The 20,744-nt window shown below is 41.3% G+C and overlaps 1 protein-coding gene across 1 annotated transcript; it reads left to right on the top strand.

Moving 5' to 3' along the window:
- The first annotated feature begins 964 nt into the window (after positions 1 to 964).
- Positions 965 to 20,522, top strand: LOC134468216 (adhesion G-protein coupled receptor F3-like). The gene is made up of 17 exons (XM_063222158.1): positions 965 to 1,086; positions 2,412 to 2,567; positions 4,302 to 4,436; positions 5,243 to 5,401; positions 5,900 to 5,961; positions 6,669 to 6,724; positions 7,924 to 8,048; positions 10,364 to 10,636; positions 11,769 to 11,999; positions 12,122 to 12,265; positions 15,485 to 15,672; positions 16,134 to 16,316; positions 16,445 to 17,818; positions 19,794 to 19,835; positions 19,926 to 19,961; positions 20,076 to 20,154; positions 20,349 to 20,522. Exons 2-16 carry the CDS (start codon positions 2,450 to 2,452, stop codon positions 20,136 to 20,138), a joined length of 3,189 nt encoding a protein of 1,062 aa, XP_063078228.1. The 5' UTR covers positions 965 to 1,086; positions 2,412 to 2,449; the 3' UTR covers positions 20,139 to 20,154; positions 20,349 to 20,522.
- The last annotated feature ends 222 nt before the right edge of the window (positions 20,523 to 20,744 follow it).

Consider the following 20,744-nt stretch of genomic DNA (forward strand, 5'->3'; position numbering starts at 1 on the left):
ATTTGCTTCCTGTCCACCTCTCAAACGGTCCTATCATCAATAGTCGTGAAAGACCCCAAAAAAATATCTTTAAAAAAAAAAAAGAACTCTTGTGCGGGCCATCTGAATAAATCGTGAAACAGCAGGATGGACAAGATCAGTCAGATAATTTGAATCAGAATATTTAAATATTCAAATAGTGGCTCTCCCCCAGACCATTTTTGTGGCACATTTACATAGACAGGGTCATAATTACGAGCTAGGAATTAAGGATAACATATCTACCAACTGTACTCAACACGACAGATTAATTTTACAAAATTGCATCTTGTCACAATCCTGCAGTTTTTCACTTTTGGCTAATCAGTGGGCCCCTGGCAGGTGGGGGCCCCTAGGCTGCAGGCATATCTAACCTGTGCGTTAATCCAGCCCTGGCTGAATCACAAAAGCGTGGTTGACTTACATTTCCCCTGTAGAAGATGCTGGAGGCATATGCTGTCTGGTCATCCATTTGTCTCTGTGTGTGCCTGCCCCCCTGCATGTGCTCATTAACCGAAATGTTGTGTATGATAACTTTTGATGGATTTGTACTTATTGCAACTGATCGGTGTGTGTTGTGTTCAGTTGTGATCTCTGCCTCCTCACGGAAAAGAACATGTTTTTTTTTCTACAGCCGGAGAAAAATGTCTTCAAGGGCTGCACAGATTCTGTCCTCTTTGATCACCTTTCATCTTCTGGTAAGAAGCATGATAAATGAAATCTGTTCATTAACTTTATTTCAACAGCTTACTTAGCCTTTAATTGCTGTAATTGGTTTGAAAACATTTCTGTTTTTACTTTACAGGCAACAGTTTATGGTAAGTTATTGCCTTCAGGTTAGTCTTGTAGAAGTGTCATGGTAATAAATATCTATAAGAACATGTTGACGTCACATAATCGCCTTTTGACATTTTTTTTTTAAATGCCATGCTCCAGGAATCGCTTACATCGGAAACTTGCGCGCAGAGGGGGAGTTCCCAGAAGATTATAGAATTCCAGAATACATAGTGCACACATATGAGTATGAAGGGAAGAATGTGGACCTTACCAGAGCTGAAACCCTGTCAGGTGAGGCAGAACACTGTAACGGAACAGACATGGTAAATTATGCAGTGTTAATTAAACACTTACAGAATAGGAGGAACACTTTAAAGGTGCACTGTGTAAGATTTTTAGTTGCTTATTTCCAGAATTCATGCTACCCATTCACTAATGTTACCTTCTTCATGAATACTTACCACCACCATCAAATTCTAAGTATTCATTATGACTGGGAAAATTGCACTTTTCATACATGAAAAGGGGGATCTTCTCCATGGTCTGCCATTTTGAATGTCCAGAAATAGACATTTTTAGCCTCAAAAATGACTGTACTTGAGCCATACTAGAAAATATTAGTTTATTACTTAGTAAACTTTCATGAAAAGATCATATTTGGCCATAGGCATCCCAGTTTCAATGAGCAGCATAGTTGAAGTACTTTTTTTGAACATTTCCTGCACAGTGCACCTTTAAGTGAGGGGTGTCAAACTCAAATTGACGAGGGCCAAAATCTAAATCTGCAACCAAGTCGCGGGCCAAACTCAATATTCATTTTTAAAAACGGACTAAAGGTGTGCATACACATGGGCAGGTTCCCATCATAAATCAAGTGTGCCTGCACATATTCTGTTGCATATGAGTGTGAGCTGTTCCAAACGTCTTGTTACACTATATATTGTATTTATGGTGTATGTTGGCCAACAGAAATAATTTCACGGACGTGGCCCAAATAAAATCACTCTGCGGGAAAGATTTGGCCCCAGGCCTGAGTTTGACATCCCTGCTTTAAGTGTTACATTTCACTCTCTAGACAGTAAAATACGAGGTGTTGATGTTCCGGAGTAAACTTTTGATGATTGCCAATAGAGTATTTACAACACTGTGGAGAGTCAAATCAGAGTCAAACCAGTGGAGTCAAAAGTCAGTGTAAAATTTTGCAGATTGGCAGTGTAATTTCAACAATTTCAACAGGAACCTTAACAACGATCTTAAATAGATTTTCACACAGTGTTATTTAGGCTTCATATTTAGGCAAAAAATATTGAGTCAAATATTGAATATTGAATGTTACTGAATTAACTTGTTACACAGGCCATAAGTAATATTATTTTTCAATATTTTTGAGTGTGATCAAATGTTATCTGAAATGGAGTTCATTTCAACTACTGTATACAGTAATAACACTGGTAATTCCCTGTGTGCGTATTGAATTAACAACGCACAATTTGCTGTGGAATTGTGACTCTGTAGATTTATTCATCATTTTATTGATCATTGATCTAGTCTGCAAGAATATACTGTATTTGTGTCTTCATAAAATCCATATTGTAAGTCACCACTGATTGCCACAGATTGCCAAGATTTGGAAAATAGCGTCGAGTGCCAGTGCATGTCGGGTGCCATCTGGAGCGGCCAAGTGTGCAAGGACTACCCAGAGTGCTGCAACAAAAACATCTGTGCATCCAACATCAGCCACTACAGCCCTCTCTGTGTCATGCCCGTCAACGGTAGGGTATGCCTCTTACATACAGTACAGTGCGATCAGATCCGCAACCCTGCTTCTCTCTCCAATGCCTCTTTTCCACTGCCGTTTTTCACGTAGGCCTACAGCTCGACACAGCGCGACTCGGCCGCCACTTTTTGCCTTTCGAATAGGCATGACACAGCTCAATCGTAAAGCAAAAAGTGGCGGCCGAGTCACGCTGTGTGGAGCTGTAGGCCTACCAGAAAAACGGCAGTGGAAAAGAGGCACAAGTCAATTATAGAAAAGTACAGGTCTACTGTGTGTGTGCGTGGGTGCACGCGTGCGCGCGTGCGCGCGCGCGTGTGTGTGGCAACCCAAAACATAGTACTGTAGCATAGTGCACATAGTAACACACCAAGGGAATGACTGCAAGTTCTTTCAACACAGCACTGTGAAAAATAACTAGTTTCACCATGACATACCTGACGAGGACTATTTTAAAAACATTCCAAACAGACCAGATATTGTGGTTATAAATTCATCTGTGAACTCTGTATGTATAGTTGATGTTGGTTGCTGTTTTGACTTGTACATGGACACGTGCTACTATTCTAAATTACTGAAATATCAACCATTGGTAGAGCGCTTTTTCCAGCTGGGATATCAGTGTAGGCTAGTAATATTGATATTTGGAAGTTTGGGGCATGTACATAAGAATGTGGTAAGAGGACTGCAGTTGGGAGGGATGCAAAAAAGGGGTGCAAAAAATTGGCAAAGTTCTGTTCAGTTTCAGCTGTTATTAGTAGTTTGCACATATGGAGACAAAGGTGTTTTGTTTCTCCGTAGCCCCTTAATGCGCGCCGTACCTCCTGTGGCACGCTGTAATAGACATTTAAAGTTAACTACTATAGTACTACACTACTATGACAGTGCACGGGGCCTTTAGTAATACATGACGACTTAGTCATTGCCATTCTGGTAACAGCTTATTTATAATGCCGTGTCTTACGGTTTAATGCTACAGCAAGACAGGTAGGCCTACTGATATAGGAATGCCTATCATTTGACCTCTTCCACAATGTTTGGATCTTGTTCTCCTTGCTTGCCTCTTGGATGCAAATAAAAGAAATCAAATGTGTTTGTGTGTGTGTGTGTGTGTGTGTGTGTGTGTGTGCGTGCGTGTGTGTGTGTGTGTGTGTGCGTGCGTGCGTGCGTGCGTGCGTGCGTGCGTGCGTGCGTGCGTGCGTGTGTGTGTGTGTGTGTGCGTGCGTGTGTGTGTGTGGCAACCCAAAACACATAACACTGTAGCATAGTGCCGTAGTAGCTGCAGTCTTGTCCTTGTATACGAAGTCTGTCGATGGAAATATTGACATTTTTGACAGAGATGAGCCCTCCGCTCCATTCACTTACATTGCTCAGGTCTAACTACAAATAATGGCTGCAGGATTGCCGTGAAATGGGAGTGGGCGTCACCTATAGTCTAATGTTCTACTGTACCTCTGTCATCACTGTCACTCATTTGCATTGAGGTTTCAAAAACAAATGATCAAGGCCTTAGGAAAACAGGTGTCATTTCCCCACAAAAAAGTGTATTCCTTTATCATTTCGAACTCTACTCAGGGGAGGCTGATGACTCGTTACTTACTAATTAAATAAAGAACAGGACAGCACTCCAAGTTTTGTGGTTTATTGCCCGTCAGACGTTTCGGGGTTAACCTTCTTCAGTGTCAGGCAAATCTTGTTACTTACTATAAATTTGTTTTTCTGTCATTTTCAGGGACATTCGCGGTTATGGCTGAATTGAAGGTTGGCTATGAATCTGCAAACATCACAGATCCAGAATACTTGGCCGATATGTATCTCTATCACAATGAGCAAGTCGGAAAAATGGCCCAAGCTGAGACACTGGCAGGTGGGTGCAGAGGAAAAGCATTTTATTTTACAGTTACATTTTCATACCATACTTAGTCCCTCAACCCCCTTAGTCCCCCTTAGACCCCAAAAGTTCCTTGGAGAACCCTTTAAGTTAAGGTCTCCCCTAGAGTGGCAGCTGAAGGTTCCTCAAAGAATCTTTGGGGTTCTTCAAGATATCCTTGGGGTTCTTCCATAATCCAGTTTTTCACATATAGGCAAAGATTTTCTTAGTTCCCAATGGAATGTCTCTGATAGAGGTTCTTCAGAGAACATTTAAAGGAACAGTCCATCCTTTTTCGATGTTCACACATTTGCAGTATTTCCAAGCATTACACAAGAATGTGCACCCCATTTTCTTCTCGGTGTGTTCAATGCCAAGATTGACATTATTAGCATAGTTTAGCACAATCCCTGGAAGTTTGCTACTAAATGGTATTATTAGCTTCAAGTGATCACTGGATGGAATTAAATTCCAGTTTTGCAATCTGGTGAATTTTAAATTCATTTTAAAAATCTGATGAAAAATGTCATGATGTTTATAGACTTCCATTGCTACTATAACTATGGCTATACTGTGCAACTAGGCATTGCAAACACATAGAAAAAAATCTATGTATCCTCATAGCTTACCAGGGCTTAACTAGAGATAAGCAATTTCCTGAAATGAAGCGGTCTCTTCCTAAAGTTTTCCTCCAAGGTGCCAAAACAACGCTTTCATGGCAAACCTTTAGTTTGTGCAGTGCACGTCTTGCCCTCTGTCATAAAACCTGCTGATAAAACCTCCTGAATTCTCCCTGTGTCCAGACTGCACGGGCCAAACAAGCGGGATGTTGTGCCGCTGTCATCTTGATCTGATGTGGAGTAACGACGTGTGTCAAGACCACCCAGACTGCTGCAATCAGCCGGACTGCCTGGCCCCCAATGTAGCTGACAAAGTACCTTTGTGTGTCCCCGAAACACCAGGTTAGTGTTCTTACTCAAGTGGAGTCATCACTCATCACCACCCATGCCTTGCTACACCTGGAATTGTGTTTGTGAATTGTATTAAAGGATATGCCAATTTCGACATCAAGTTATAATGTTCACACTGCCTTGGACTTGTTAGTACCTGAGATTTTTTTTTTGTCTTTAGCCTTTTCCGAGATCCTGGTCATTGTAATGGGGACAGAGTATTGTTTACATTTTAAAAAAACAGCTTGATTTGACATCCAAAAGGTTGTGCAACATCAGCAGACAACTAGCAAACAGCGATACCTTTTGGGATAATATAGGCCAATGTTTTTTTGTTTTTTTTTTAAATGTAAGCAAAGTCTGCCACCATTAGAATATCTCAAATCTTGGAAAGGGCTGAGCCGAAAAATGCGGCATCTACGGGTCAAGGGTAGCATGAGCAATACAACAGCATTTTGAAATTGGCAGAAGTTATCCTTTAAAGTGACTCTGATTCCGTTTTTGACACAGCTGAACTGAGGGGAAGCATTCGACTGTCCTCACCATGGACACTTGCAGAGTTGGAGAACAGAGTGAGTTTACTCACATGAATTGTATTACAGGATTCTGCAGAGAGAGATGTTGGTAGAACTTTGAACTACAGTAGAGCTGCACAATATATCGAAAATGTATCTAAATCGTGATATCAAGAGTGGCAATATGCATATCGCGAACAGACTTAATTATCGCAAACTAGTAAACATTTTCTGTGCTGTCCAGTCACTCGTTGAAGGTCAATAAATGCATGAGAAGCCAGCCGCAACCAAAGCCGTGCCCCCACACAGACCGACAAATTATTGACAAGTAAAACACTCGGCTATATTTCTAAATATCGTTGAAATATCGTTATCGATGTATGGCATGCTGTTATCGAGTATCGATTTTTTTTTCTGATATGGTGCAGCCCTACTTTGAACTTTTTGTAAAGATACATTCTATCGGGTACTGATAGGCTATGAAATGGAGCTAAAATTAAAAAATGTTCATGAACATTTAAACACAGAACTACTTTTGAGCTGTGCGATGACTTTAATGCATGCCTAGCAACCAACCAGAAAGCTGCATTAAATTCCAGACTTTCATTGGTAGGCAACTCAGGGACACTGACAGCTTTGGCCGGGCCCAGGGCGAAATCCTCTGAAGTGCGACTAAAAAAAACGTGTGCTATGAAACTCATGAACTACTTAATTTTTTTTATTTTTTTTTAAACCTGTTAAACTTGTTTCGTTTTACATTTTAGGTACAAGGCGTCTTTCAAAAGATGAGTGGATATAATAAATCTGTGGTGAAATTAAGGTAAGGGAAAAGCGTGATGCTTTCGCCACAGACCTGGAGGCAAGTATTGCATTACTCTAGAGCAGGGCTATTCAAAGGCCCTGGGGCCAGATGCGGCCCTTGGATGGCAAAGTTCTGGCCCCCCACAAGAACCTAGAAATATGGAATCGTTTTTCGGACTTTAGAGATAAAAGTACGGATTCCGTATCGAGCTGAAATAAAAGTACGGATTCCGTATCGAGCTGAAACGGGACAAGGGACATTAAAATGCAGGAAATTACAACTAAAAAATGCAAAACTTTCTGGGGAGGGACCTCCAGACCCCCCAACTCAATGAAGTGTCCCATATTTTTTTCACTGACAATCAGCAACCATAATACATACAGTACATTGACATTTAATTGAATAGCCCTGCTCTAGAGAAACACAGTCTATTTTAAGGCTCTGTATCCGTAATTTGGCATTATGTATTTACACTGCACATTCTTAACCTGTCTTAAACCTATTATGACACTTAGTAGCGCACATTTGGTTACACTGTACCAAATTGTGGTAACATAGACACCAACATGATGTATACATTTATTCACAATCAGAATTATGAATCACAGACTATAGTCACAGAACAGAGTTCTGTATCCTAAACATTAGGCCCGGGACATGTTTGCTGCAAGATAAGCGTGCATGGGTACATTTCACGCACAAAAATCGTTGCCATGCATATGTCATGTCAATTTTGTGCACAGGACACCTCCCACAATTTACGGTGACAAAACGGCGAGAGGCGATCTTTCGAACTTCCGTGTTAAGGTTGCGGTAGTCAAACAGTGGTGGAAAACATTAATGAGAGCCCCACTGACTATCTACCCCAATGTTGTATAAAGTAGAAGTAAAAGTACTCTTACAGATGTAATTACAACACTAACCGAGTTATATCATACCACTAGTGTTGCAACTACATTTGTAAGAGTACTTCTACTTCTACTTCATCCAACTCTGATCAACCCCCTAGATCTCCAGTATCGTGTGAAGTGCTCCGGTCATCCTGAAGCAAGTGTGTGCACTTGGTCGCACGCAGTTGCATGCAGAATTTAAGGCACAAAGCAAGCATGTCCCCTGCCTAAATGTCACACAAAATGACAATGCCAATGTCTCATAACATTTTTTTAAAAATTCAAATGTCTCTTCATCTCTTGTATACAAATACACACTGCTGGAAGCAATGACAAGATGACAGCTGCATTTAATGTGACACTCGTTGCCCCGTTTACGGTCACTCAACTTGCGGTCCCGATCGAGGAGCTAAAGGCCAACTTGACATCCACCATAACTGTGGAAGTGAAAGGTGAGGCTCTCAGACACATACTGTATGACATACACATTTAATCATTCATGCACATGAATTTGAGGAGCAGTTGGTGCTCAGATATGCTGTTTTAAACACAAACTAAGTAGCTTGTTTTAATTTTTAAGATAATACTTCCAACATTGCTTCAGTGGTTCAATCATAACAAGGTTACACGATTAAGAGATATGTCATTGTTATACGTACAGGCCTACTCATACATTTCAAGGCATTTTTTCAGGGGAAAAAATCCAAATAAAAAGGTAGAAAGAAAACAGAAGAAAAGGTTTCCTTGGGAAAAAAAAGATGCAGAGAATCCTGTGACATTATGTCATTGTCCCTTAGACTAGGACCATAGAGGCTCCAGTATCTAGAGGTGTCACACCCATATTAACTTCCTGGAAACAGTTTCAAAATGGCGGCTGGGGTGAATGCCGCTCGAAATTGCTCGAAATGCATAGAGATGTATGGGTGAGATTTACTTAATTTCCAAGTATACTAAGACATGTATTTCTGAAACAATGAGAATCTCTTCAGTATACCAAATCATGCATTTTCCTGTAGTGAAATTGGCTAAATGATTTTAAATTAATGTTAGAGTATGACCATGACTGGCGGCATTTTCACCCCAGTGGCCAATTGACGTTTGTATTGTTGAGGTCAATGGAAGAAGGCTCAACTGCGACCCCTACAGACTGGTTCCCATAAAACAAGCTTATGATTCTTCTTGTAGACTTCCCTATTTCTTTCCATATCTGAAGCCAAAGGAGTTTGTGATGAGTCTGTGGGGTGGTGTGGGTCAGTTATGCGTGAATATGTTTGAGCTTCTCTGGACAACTGTGGCTAGGAAGACTGTGGATGTTGTGTAGCTCAGTTTTTATAACAGGGTGAGCAAACCTGACTACTCGCTGGACGGCCCTCCCGTCTTGAGCAGATACCAGGCGGGGAAGTTACCAGTCACAATCCTTTGCATTGTACAGAATTGGTCTGTGTGTGTCAGCTTGGGTTACAAATGTACTATTTGTACTACCACATACACAGGGTTACATTGAGCATGTTGCCGTCCAGACATACGGCTAAGTGTCTGTTGAATTTTTGTTGTGTGCAATGGTGTTATGTAATGTCTCTCGTTTAGACACGGTAGATGTACATAATATGGTGTATATTCTTTAGTTCTCTCTCTCTCTCTCTCTCTCTCTCTCTCTCTCTCTATTTATATATACATATATATATATATATATATATATATATATATATATATATATATATATATATACATATATATATATATATATATATATATACACTACCGCTCAAAAGTTTGGGGTCACCTTCATTTTTCCAGTTATTTGTTTGCAACTCAAGTCGCAAACATATTTTAAATAGCTTGAAATGGAATAATGTACTGAACAGCCACAGGTGAAAAAAGGATTGATTACCCATAAAATTGGTTAAACCGGACAGAAGAGTGAAATCTAACCAAGCTTTTTCACCCATTTATTACATAGAAATACATGTTCTAGTCCATTTTCCTGCAGACATTTCTTTGGTTTATCAGAGAATGTATGGAACTATTGGAAAGCTCAGTGTCTGCCCTTTCCAATGGTAGGTGTGTGACATTTGTTGAGTTGCCACCTCGTCCACAAATTCAAGTCAAAGTAGCTGCATGATTTTCTAGCCATCAGAATGAACCTACTTATGAATGCACAATCCATTGTCTCAGCGATGGTTTAGTGTGCAAGCCAGTGCCATACATCGTTGGAAAGTGTAGATTCTCCTCTTTCAAATGTGTATATCATCCGGCATTGTATGGATTGACAAGAGCAGACATCAACTTTTGCATGCATGGGGCTCATAGAGCTCATGGGCAATTCTGGACCTCATTTCATCCCGGGAATGAATCTGTAGAACCGCAACTGGCTATTATTAATGCCAAAGGAGTCTACACTTTGATTAGTACACCAGACTAGACACTACCTTAGTAAAGGTACACTTTGATTAGTCAAAAGTTAGTGATACATTTTGGTCTATTCTATGCATTGTCTATACAAATAAATCCACTCAACAGTTACTTTTTCCAATATCAAATTGCTTATTTGTTGCATGCATTAATTTCAGAGAACAATAACTCTATACACTGATTTTATACCAGAACTGAAATTGAAAAGGAATAAGCTTAACTGTCAGAAAGAAGCATTGTGGGAGGAAAGTGTGGTGACCCCAAACTTTTGACCGGTAGTGTATATATATATCTCCTTTTTCTCTTTCTATCTGTCTTCCCTCTGAATTCTATTGCCACTGTCACCCATGCACAGCACGGGCTACGATGACCATAGTTCGGAATCAGTCAGAGGAGACTGCCAAGTCAAGGGAGAAGAGAAGTCTGGAAGAGACGTGGGAGTCACACACCCTGAGCTGTGACATAGAGGACTCTTTGGACAGGTGTGACTGGTCTGTCCAGTCACACGGAGATGACGAGGACTTTGTTGTGGCAAATGGACAGCAGGCCAATCTCCAATGTAAACAGAACGGTTACCAGAGCACTACTGCCACTCTCGTCCTGACGAACCCTGACGACATATGGTCAGGTGCGTTTCCATCTCAACTTCACCATGGTCACAAGGCCAATGTTATACTGAAGGGTGTATGTGCTCTGACAAAAATGTATGTTGCCCATTCACAAATTAGATTTTTTTTTCATTACTGTTCAATAAATATAAAAAGTGAATAACTTTTTAACAGCAACAGGGAAATAAAGTCTGCTCTTCAAGAGAAGTGGAGAAATATCCAAACGTGCTAGGTGTGGCTTTGGGTGAAAGTGGAAAGATGAAGAATTTTTTGCTTTGCAATTGAGATAGTTGACGTGATTTACGTAGTAAGATGTTGTCCAGTGCATATCCAATTCTGTCTCATAGCTAGGGTTGCCACCTTTCAGTGGTAAAAAACCTGGACACATTGATGCGCGAGCATGAATCATTAATGATATGTGTTCATTTCAATCGGGTAATATGAAGCTGTGCGCTATAAAAAATCGGGACAGTCCAGGAACTTACCCGGACAGACCATAAAGACCAGCACAATCCAGGAAAAACCTGGACGTGTGGCAATAGGCCCGGTTCTAGTCAATTTGGTGCCCTAGGCAAGCACTGCCCCCCCCCCCTCCTTTTTGTGTTTTTTTGTGTGCCCATGAATAATCATTGTCAGTGAAAAGTAATCAGTCAATGTAAAGTTTATTTCGCTTAATATTCAAATTTGTGGGACTTGGCGCCCCCAAGACATTTGGCGCCCTAGGCCAGTGGTTCTTAACCTGGGGTGCGGGCACCCCCTGGGGGTGCGCCAGAGGTTCCAGGGGGTGCAGAGAATTTTGTTTGTGAAGAGGTTGTGACCAAAACTATACTTGCAAACATTATAATTAGGTCAAATTAAGTCCAAATTAAACAAGCTTTGCTCCCCATTCAAAGCTAAAGTAATGATTCATGCCTCAAGCGAGAGTCAATGTAATTAATCACTCATTTATAATTTTTAGTGCATATACACATATAGAAGTTTGTGTTGGGGGTGCGTGGCTTGTCTTCAGCACAGGTAAAGGGGTGCGTTAAGAAAAAAAGGTTAAGAACCACTGCCCTAGGCGACCGCCTTGTCTGCCTATGCCTAGCGCCAGCCCTGTGTGGCAACACTACTCATACCCCTGGCATCGTGTTTTACCATCTGCCTCCTTAGGGCGCTACACCTGTGCTTTTAGGGATGGGTCAATTTCATACACGGCCACTGGAGTCCTGGATCTACCACCGACACCTCACATCAACCTGGAGAGTGATCCTGACAATGTGGACTGCAGCTCTAGCACCAACAAACAGATCATCAGTATCAATTGTTCAGTTACACCTCACTCTGATCTCTATGAATTTCATTTCGAAGACCCTGAAAATGTCCTGGATGATAAGAACAATGGTGAGACTGTTCTATTATTTAATTTTATGCAGGGGTTTTCCCCATTTAAGATATTAAACTGTATTGATAATATATGATGTATTGCCACATTACATCTAACATTGCTTTTACTCTTTTTCCAGTTCCAGTGTCCAACGACAGTTATGCCATTCTTAAGGGGTACGTTCTCTGCAAGAACGCAGGTGATGAATTTCATACCACTTGTAAGGTCACCTACAATAACACATCTGAATATACTAAAGAGCTCACCGTCCCCATCATAACCAGTAAGTCACCTCTTCAAGGAACCCTAAAGGGCCGTACACACACATCGCTGCTATTTACTAGCTTCTCGCTTGCTGGCCTACTCGCCTCTCTTTCATGGAACGTTCGCTGAAAGTTCCCGCGGCTTTAACTGCCAATGAACAGGCGAGAAGTACCGAACTCTGCCTTCCAATTGGTTACTCGCTTAATCGTCTCGCTCGAAGATAAAATATTTTCAACTCGGGATCCGCCCACATTGCATCGCTTGTACAGTACTCGCCCACTCGCCTGTTAGTCTCGCTGGAACACATTGATATTCCACTGATTCTTGAGAAAGCGGCTAAAACATGTCTCTGCAATAAACTGCCAATTCTGTTGAAAATAAACTACATTTTCATGAACAAAATGAATCCAGGTAAAGACACAGGGGTCTGTTACATAAATGTACAGTCGTTTGAAATATTTAAGTGTAATTTTATTACTTTTCATGGCTATAAACCTGCCCACACCCTGTAAAAACAGCTGTCCCAAGGACAGACATCATCATTTCAATTGACTTAAAATGTAAAAATCACTGATGTTATTGAATAATATCACCATGATGTGAAAGTCCATATTGAAGTGGTTCTGCAGATATGCACATAGTGCATGTAAAGCAATATTTACTACTATTTTCTGATTGCTCAAAGTGTGTCCAGCATATTAGTCACCACCGTCAGATTTTTTTTAAAAGACAATAAAATCAGGTATGCGCAAGGTCATTGTCATTACTTAGGACCCCTTTTCAAACCTTTAGATCTACTGAGTACTTCACCATCACTGAAGCTCCTGTAAGTTTACTAATTTCTCCTCAATTTGATCATTTGTTTGGACACTGGTACTGTCCCAACCATAAACTGTCAACACCGTCGGGGGTTTTAATAGTATTATTGTTACATTAATGTTAATTATATATACTTTTTCAGAAGCGTCATGAAGCCCCTAAGAAACAGAGCGAAAACGAAGTGGCTAATGTGAGCAAAAAATGCACAATATGTAAAAGAGTGTTTTTTTTGTCTCACACCGTCAGATGTCACCACCGTCAGATTTTGTTCCGCTCATCATCTTGTTCCATATTTTACTACATTGTGCTGGTTAATGAAAGATTACCAGACATGTTAGTAATAATTGTGACCCAAACTTATACTCCAGCCTCCACTGAGGTGCATTTGGAGGGTTTTTTGTCACAAAACCTGACGGTGGTGACATCTGATGTAGTTCACAAAAAAGCATGTGTTTTACATGTTTTTGACAAGTTTTAAGAATATGCTTCCAATAAGTATCTACAATTATGTTGAATTGTAAAAGTAATTCACTTAAATACAGTAAACTTATTTTTTTACTTCTAATTCTGTCTGACGCTGGTGACAAAACCAAGAAAGAGCCCATTTTATGAAAAATGTAAAACATGGGGAGCTTGGCCAATACATTCACTGCACAGCCAAGACGTTCATCTATGTTATTATATGGTTGTGACGTCATCTGTCGAATGCTCCATTCATTTCAACGGGGCTCCCCAACGTTCGGACGTCTGTTATTTTTCGATAACGGACGGGTTGGTCTATAACAGACTGCTGTCAATGGCAACAAGACTTTTCACTGCTAAAGCGACTTTTCAACAAGACTCTAATCAGCTGCTGTGATAGACAGCACCCGCCTGGCTACCGCTGTCAATGGCAACAAGACGTTCACTGCTAAAGCCACTGGCTTGTATACAAGTCAGTGGCTAAAGCGAATGTTTCATATCACTCCGCAGGGGGTCAGGTCTTTTGTCACTCTAATCAGCTGCTGCGATAGACAACACCTGTTGTCCTGGCTAGCCTACCTAGCTGTTGCCTAGCGGTGTTCCACAACGGCACTGTTTTGTTTTGCGCAGCAACAATCTTAACATTAAATAGGTCTAAAGAAATGTCCCCGCATGTGTGAATCATTTAAGTATATCCATATAATAAGCGGGTTAACTTTCGGCGAGTCGGTCGCTTTGTGGAATAGCAGCACTTCAGAGAGAACAAGACCCCTCCGCTCCGCGTCGGGGTCTAAAGATTCTCTCTGTCGTGCTGCTATTCCACGGTAGCGACCTTCTCGCCGAACGTTAACCCTTACATAATACACCTCTATATTTTGGATTTGAACAATTTAAAACCTGTTTATGCCACATTTTCAATAATCTAGGTCTACTTCCTAGAGTATCTAACAAATGAAGAAAAAACACATGCACAAACATACTGTGCACACACAAAAATAAAGTATTTATGCTAGATGTCATTGACTTGAGAGGGCTATTTATTTTGCTAAATGTAGGTAATAATTTGGTCACTTTCACCACCTTCAGATTACTGTCACCACCGTCAGTTCTTAAGTCACCACCGTAAGAAGGAGTTTTGGACATTTTAAATGAATGTCCTTACAAAATGTTCCTTTGTAGTTGTTGAATTATCAAAGTAATAGCAAATTTAAGCCTACACGAATATTTGTGAAATTACAAAAAATTGTTTGATCTATTTAGCCATTAAGTAAGCATTGTCTGACAGCACATATTTTTAAATTAGAACACGGGAATGAAGCAGTATTAAAATAGAATGAAAGTGAATTTTCAACATTTAAAGGCGTATGTGTGAACCAAAAAACACACACAATCACTTAAAAACTCCAGATACATATGCAACCAAATCAATACATTTTTTATTGCTTTAATTGTGTCTGACGGTGTTGACAAAAAACAAGGTATGATCGGAGAAAAACCTGATTTCTGAAAAAAATGGAAAATGGGGAGATTGGCCTTGTGCATTTCTGAAAAGCCAAGACCTTTGTCTACGAGGATATACCATATTATTTTGTAATTCACTTCGTTTTTTTCTTTCAAGATTACAACCTGTTTTAGCCACTTTCTCAAGAATCAGTGATTCTATTGAGTTAATTCGCTGAGCGAGTAACTAGCAGCGACGTGTGTGTACGGCCCTTAACACAGACTATGGTGTCTTTAATAAACACAAGTTATTCACATGAGCTTACTTTTCTGCAGTAAGCTCAAAAGATGTTGTATTACACTTACTCTATGGTCATTTTGGGAGTAACTTGTGTGTTTATTAACATTTTGTTCAAAATGTTACTTTTCAACAGGGGTGTACTCATTATTGCTGTGCACTGTACTATTTAAAAAAGACAAACTCTTGCAAAGTGGCATACTATGTATCGTTTTCTAGGCAAGGATTCTTTTTGCGGTGCTGACGGTGAATGGCCAAAAACTGAGGTGGGTCTCAATGCCACTCGAGGCTGTGAACCAGGCAGAGTTGGCCAAAAGAATCGCACATGTGCAGGAAAGGATAAATGGGGGCCTGTGAGAAACTACTGTACGAGGGAGGACATAGCTACCTTGCAAAATGAAGCAGAGGTATGACTTCAATTCAGCCATTCATTTACAGTTTTTTTCAATTGTTAACAAGCTTTTGTCCAATCCTCAGCGACATTTGCAAGACTCTTAAAACAGTTAGCACACCAAGGGCTTTCCATTGCCATACAGTTGACACATTACATGCTTTTTTCACACAGTTAGCAGTCAATGAATGCATGCTTTTGAGAAGAAAATGAACTGTTTGCCCAATTGTGTTTGGTAGGTGGTAGTCTGTGTGAAGAGTTTAGAAAAAGTATCCAAAGTATGGGTAAGAGCTTGTTAGCAATTGAAAAAACCTGTAACATTTCTGCCTCACATTTCTGGTGAACTAATTGTAAATAGGCCTAAAACCGATCACATTTAGTGTGTGTGTGTGTGTGTGTGTGTGTGTGTGTGTGTGTGTGTGTGTGTGTGTGTGTGTGTGTGTGTGTGTGTGTGTGTGTGTGTGTGTGTTGATGCAGAACCTTGCCAAAGGATTTGGAGTCACGCCAGAGCGTGTTAGTGACATTTTTAATGATATGAAAAATGTCACTAATACTAACTGTTCTGCAACCTTGGGAGATGTAATAGATTTAATTAACACTCTGGATTTAATGGAGGACGTATCCACCAACTTTACGATAAACGATAACTCTGACATTCAGGTGAGTGCTTAAATAGTGCTTTGCAGCTTGTAGACATATTTAATGTGATTAATACACAAATAAATACTTAGACAATACTTATTGCTGTGGAAAACAAAATAGGTCAATATATTGCGTTCTCTTCACAGAATTATGTAGATTCATCCAGTAATATTCTGTCGTTGCATTGGAGTGACACAGCAGAAATTAATCAGACGTTGTCTGCAAAATTCCTGAAAGCTGTTGAGGGCTTGACGCAGAACATTGACGTGAACCAAAGCACGACTATGTTCAAAGCCACAAACCTAATTTTACAAGAGGGTTGCGAACATGAAGCCACCTGCTCTAGAAACCTCCTCGGCATGAAATTACAAACCTCATCATCACTGTTGAGGGCTCTGGCAGTTGAGAGACTCACAGCCTGGCTACCCACTGAGCCAAACAGTGTAAGCAGTAGCAATGCGATGGTAGTTGTTCTTGGAAACTGCACAACCAAGATGGAGGCCACAGTGACAATTGACTTTCCTCTGACACAAAAGAGGAAGCACAACCACAAAGTGATCTGTGTGCAGTGGCTGAGAGATGTCGGGAAGTGGGAGCCTAAGGGATGCGAGTGGACACACACAGATGACGATCACGCCAAATGCGTGTGTGAAATCGCCCCAGGTCCATTGGAGCAGGCGCAGGGTCGAAGAAGCGGGCGCAGGGTCGTGACACTCTCAGCACTCATGTCTCGGGGTCCCGTCGACATACCCGGCCTCGTGGTCGTCAGCTCCGTCGGACTTGGCGTCTCGATCTGCTCCCTGATCGTCTTCTTGGCCATTGAGGGTCTCCTGTGGAAGATGGTTGCCAAGACGAAGCTCTCGCACTTCCGGCACACGGCGCTGGTCAACATCAGCCTCTTCCTGCTGCTGGCCAACTGCGTCTTCCTGATGAGCTTCTTGGACCTCCCCGAGCCCTTCTGCCTGGTCTCGGTGCTGGCCAAGCACTTCCTGTACCTGGCCATGTTCTTCTGGATGCTGTGCCTGAGCATCGTGCTGCTCCACAAGATCATCTTCATGTTCCAGCCGCTGAGGGCCCAGGTGTTCTTCATCCTCTCCGCCGTCACGGGCTACGTGTGCCCCCTGCTCACCGTGGCCGTCGCGTACGTGTATTACGACATCCTTGCCGATGGCTCGGACCCCTCCTTCTCCTACCACGACCCCGAGACTTGCTGGCTGGTGTACAACGGGATGTGGAAGGGCTCCCTCTTAACATTCGTGGTGCCCGTGGGCGTCATCACAGTGACGAACCTCTTCTCCATAGTGATCGTGAGTGTGACGCTGATGAGGCCTGCCGTCTCCTCAGAAGGCAAGGTGGACGAAAAGGACACGGCGAAGAGCGTGCTGAGGGTGATCGTGATCCTGAGCCCCATCTTCGGTGTGACCTGGGCGCTGGGGTTTGGCGTGTTTCTCCTGGACGTCTACGACGGGACCGCGTGGATGTTGGTCAACTATGCCTTCACCATCCTGAACACATTGCAGGTTAGTGCAACTTTCTGAAAGCCGCTTTCTGGTAAGCCTACCGAAGTCTCGCCAGACGGGTGTAGTTCCACACATTTATCTGGGATCGCACCAAATGAAAAGGACTTCAAGAGAGCCAAAAAAAGATTTGACAACGGTTAAAATAGCAGATTGAATGTTGGCACATGACTCCTCACTTTTAGACACCATTGTTGTGTGAATCAGTCGCTTATCTACTATGTCAAATGTATGAAAATCGCTAGCCTGATTATCATCAACTTTCAAATCTCTTCGAGGCTTGGTCTGACCAAGAGCATAACAATTAACATTTCCCAAACGGCATTTCCCAAACGGCCTCCCTTGGTTTGCTTGGTTTGATTGCTTCCCAACAAAGTGGGAGGAGTTCCTGATGTTGCTGGAGCTCATAAATTACTTGCATTGCTCTTGACCTGACTGGTAGCAACGCTGAAGCTGTTGCGTCACTAGGAGGGCACGGCCTGGCTAGAAAATCACACCCAGTGAGCCAGATTGTCAAATTATTTTTTGATGTCTTGAAGTACTTCCAACAGGTTGATTTCAAATGACTTTGTAAAACTCAGTGGAACTCCATGTGGAGCATGACGGACCTACATCCATCTAGGGAGAGTCAGGTTGACTCTTTATTCACACTGTCACCCTCTGTTGATGGTTGATGGAAGGCGTGTCTGACAGAATCGGGGTGGTCTTTTCGTGTGACACTCATACACAGGGCCTGATTGGCTGGCGGATCTGCCGCAACCATCAAAGTTAAAAATTCTGAAATCAAGGTGGAAGTAACGGAGCTAGCAGTCTCCACAATACATTTCGTGTCCACCCATGCAAGTCAATGGGATCAGTAAACACTGAGGGCCAACGTGAACCTGTAACGTGGACATGTCCACACGTGATACTGACATAATGAAGCATTAACATGACATAAGGTTTTCTTTTGTTTCAGACATGTAAAAGTTGTATCCTTTACCTGACATTTTTTGACGGTGTAGCTGTTGTCTTCATCGCAGGGTCACATGGACGTTGATGCATGATGCGCTTCTTAAGAGCATGTCACGCATCAACATCCATGTGACCCTGTGAGGAAGATGGAAGTTACACCATCGAAGCATGTCAGTGGTTCTTAACCTTTTTTTCTTAGCGCACCCCCTTACCTGTGCCGAAGACAAGCCGCGCACCCCCAACACAAACTTCTAGATGTGTATATGCACTAAAATATGATAAATGAGTGATTTAGTACAATGATGATCGCTTGATACATGAATCAATACCTGAATGACTTTAAATGGGAACCAAACTTGGACTTAATTTGGCATAATTATAATGTTTGCAAGTGTAATTGTGGTCACAACCTCTACACAAACAAAATTCCGTGCACCCCCTGGAATCTCTGACGCACCCCCAGGGGGTGCCCGCACCCCAGGTTAAGAACCACTGAGGTAAAAGAAAAGACTTTCACATCTCTGAAGCTAAAGAAAAAAGTGAACGTGAAGGTGCACTGTGTAAGATTGTGGCCAGAGTAAGTATTGCAACTACGCTTATTGAAACTGTGCTGCCTATTGCCAAATGTGATATTTTCATGAATATTTATTAATAATAGACCAAAATTTACTAGTATGACCAAAGGACGGTAAGTTTTTCAGTTAAAAATGCCTATTTCTGGAAATTTAAAATGGCGGACCATGGAGAAGATCCCCCTTTTCCTGTAAGCCTATGTAAAATATGATTTTTCCCAGTCATAATGAATACTTAGGTGTGATAATGGTGGTGATAAATATTTGTTAAAAAAGGTAACATTTGTGAATGGACAGCATTAATTCTGGCAATGAGCTACTAAAAATATTACACAGTGCACCTTTAAGAATAGATTTAACAGTTAGACATACCATTATGAACGCTATACATCCTTTAACATGAATCCTGATGCTGTGAGTGTAATTTGTGAGTTGTTTGTCTTCTTTGGCAGGGATTCTTCATCCTGGTAACTGGATGTGTAGGAGAGACGAAGGTACCTTTTATTACTTTTCCAACAGAATTAATGTCCTTTTTGTCTCATCTGTGTTAATGTAACACCTGTCTCCTACTTTTTACTCTGTAGGTCCGAGAAGAATTTGTGAAAAGATTCAAGCTGTTTGTGAGTTTCTTGTTTCTCATGTCTCGTTTTCATCATTTGCACGCTACTGTAGTCTCCATGATGGCCTATTTGAAATACCTCAGAGTCTCTCTAATACATGTTTACCTCCCTCAGAAATACGAGAGGACAGCGTCTGTGATGAGCCAGTCATCATCCACCTCCATTCAAAAGAAATGATGCCTTTTGTGATCAGGTAGTGTGTTCATTCCCATAGTCAAATAATGCAAAATACAAATGGAATAATATAGCTAATCCTTGGTTAATAAATGTAATTAATTCATACATTTTATCCACATTGATAATACAGTAGAATTAACAATGAAAAGAAAACAATTATGACCATTTGTTTTTTCTCTTTGTTTCTCTTTTGCCTTTTTTTCCAACCAGACACTCTATGATCCATTCACATCTCATTGACACCCCGGTGAAACGACAACTTCAGAATAGTCAAGTAGCATAGTGGACAGTGAAAAGTATAACACGCTGTGAATACTCACATTTTATGTGACACTTTAATGGCATTCTTGTTGTATCATTCTTCTTGTATCCTTGTAATCTTCTCAAACCCATATGTACCTCTACTATATACTGATATTTTGTGGTTTTCCTTTTTATAATCATGTACTCTAATGTGATTGTTATGTAATGTAAATAATTTCAGAACTGTACCTGAGCGATTATAGAGCTGTGAATGTCTGAATCCCAATGTACCATGAGATAACCATATCACCACAGGGCTTGACGTTAACTTTTTTGCTCACCGGCCACTATGGCTAGTGGCTT

The sequence above is a fragment of the Engraulis encrasicolus genome, chromosome 18 (assembly GCF_034702125.1).
Source record: "Engraulis encrasicolus isolate BLACKSEA-1 chromosome 18, IST_EnEncr_1.0, whole genome shotgun sequence".
NCBI lineage: Eukaryota > Metazoa > Chordata > Actinopteri > Clupeiformes > Engraulidae > Engraulis > Engraulis encrasicolus.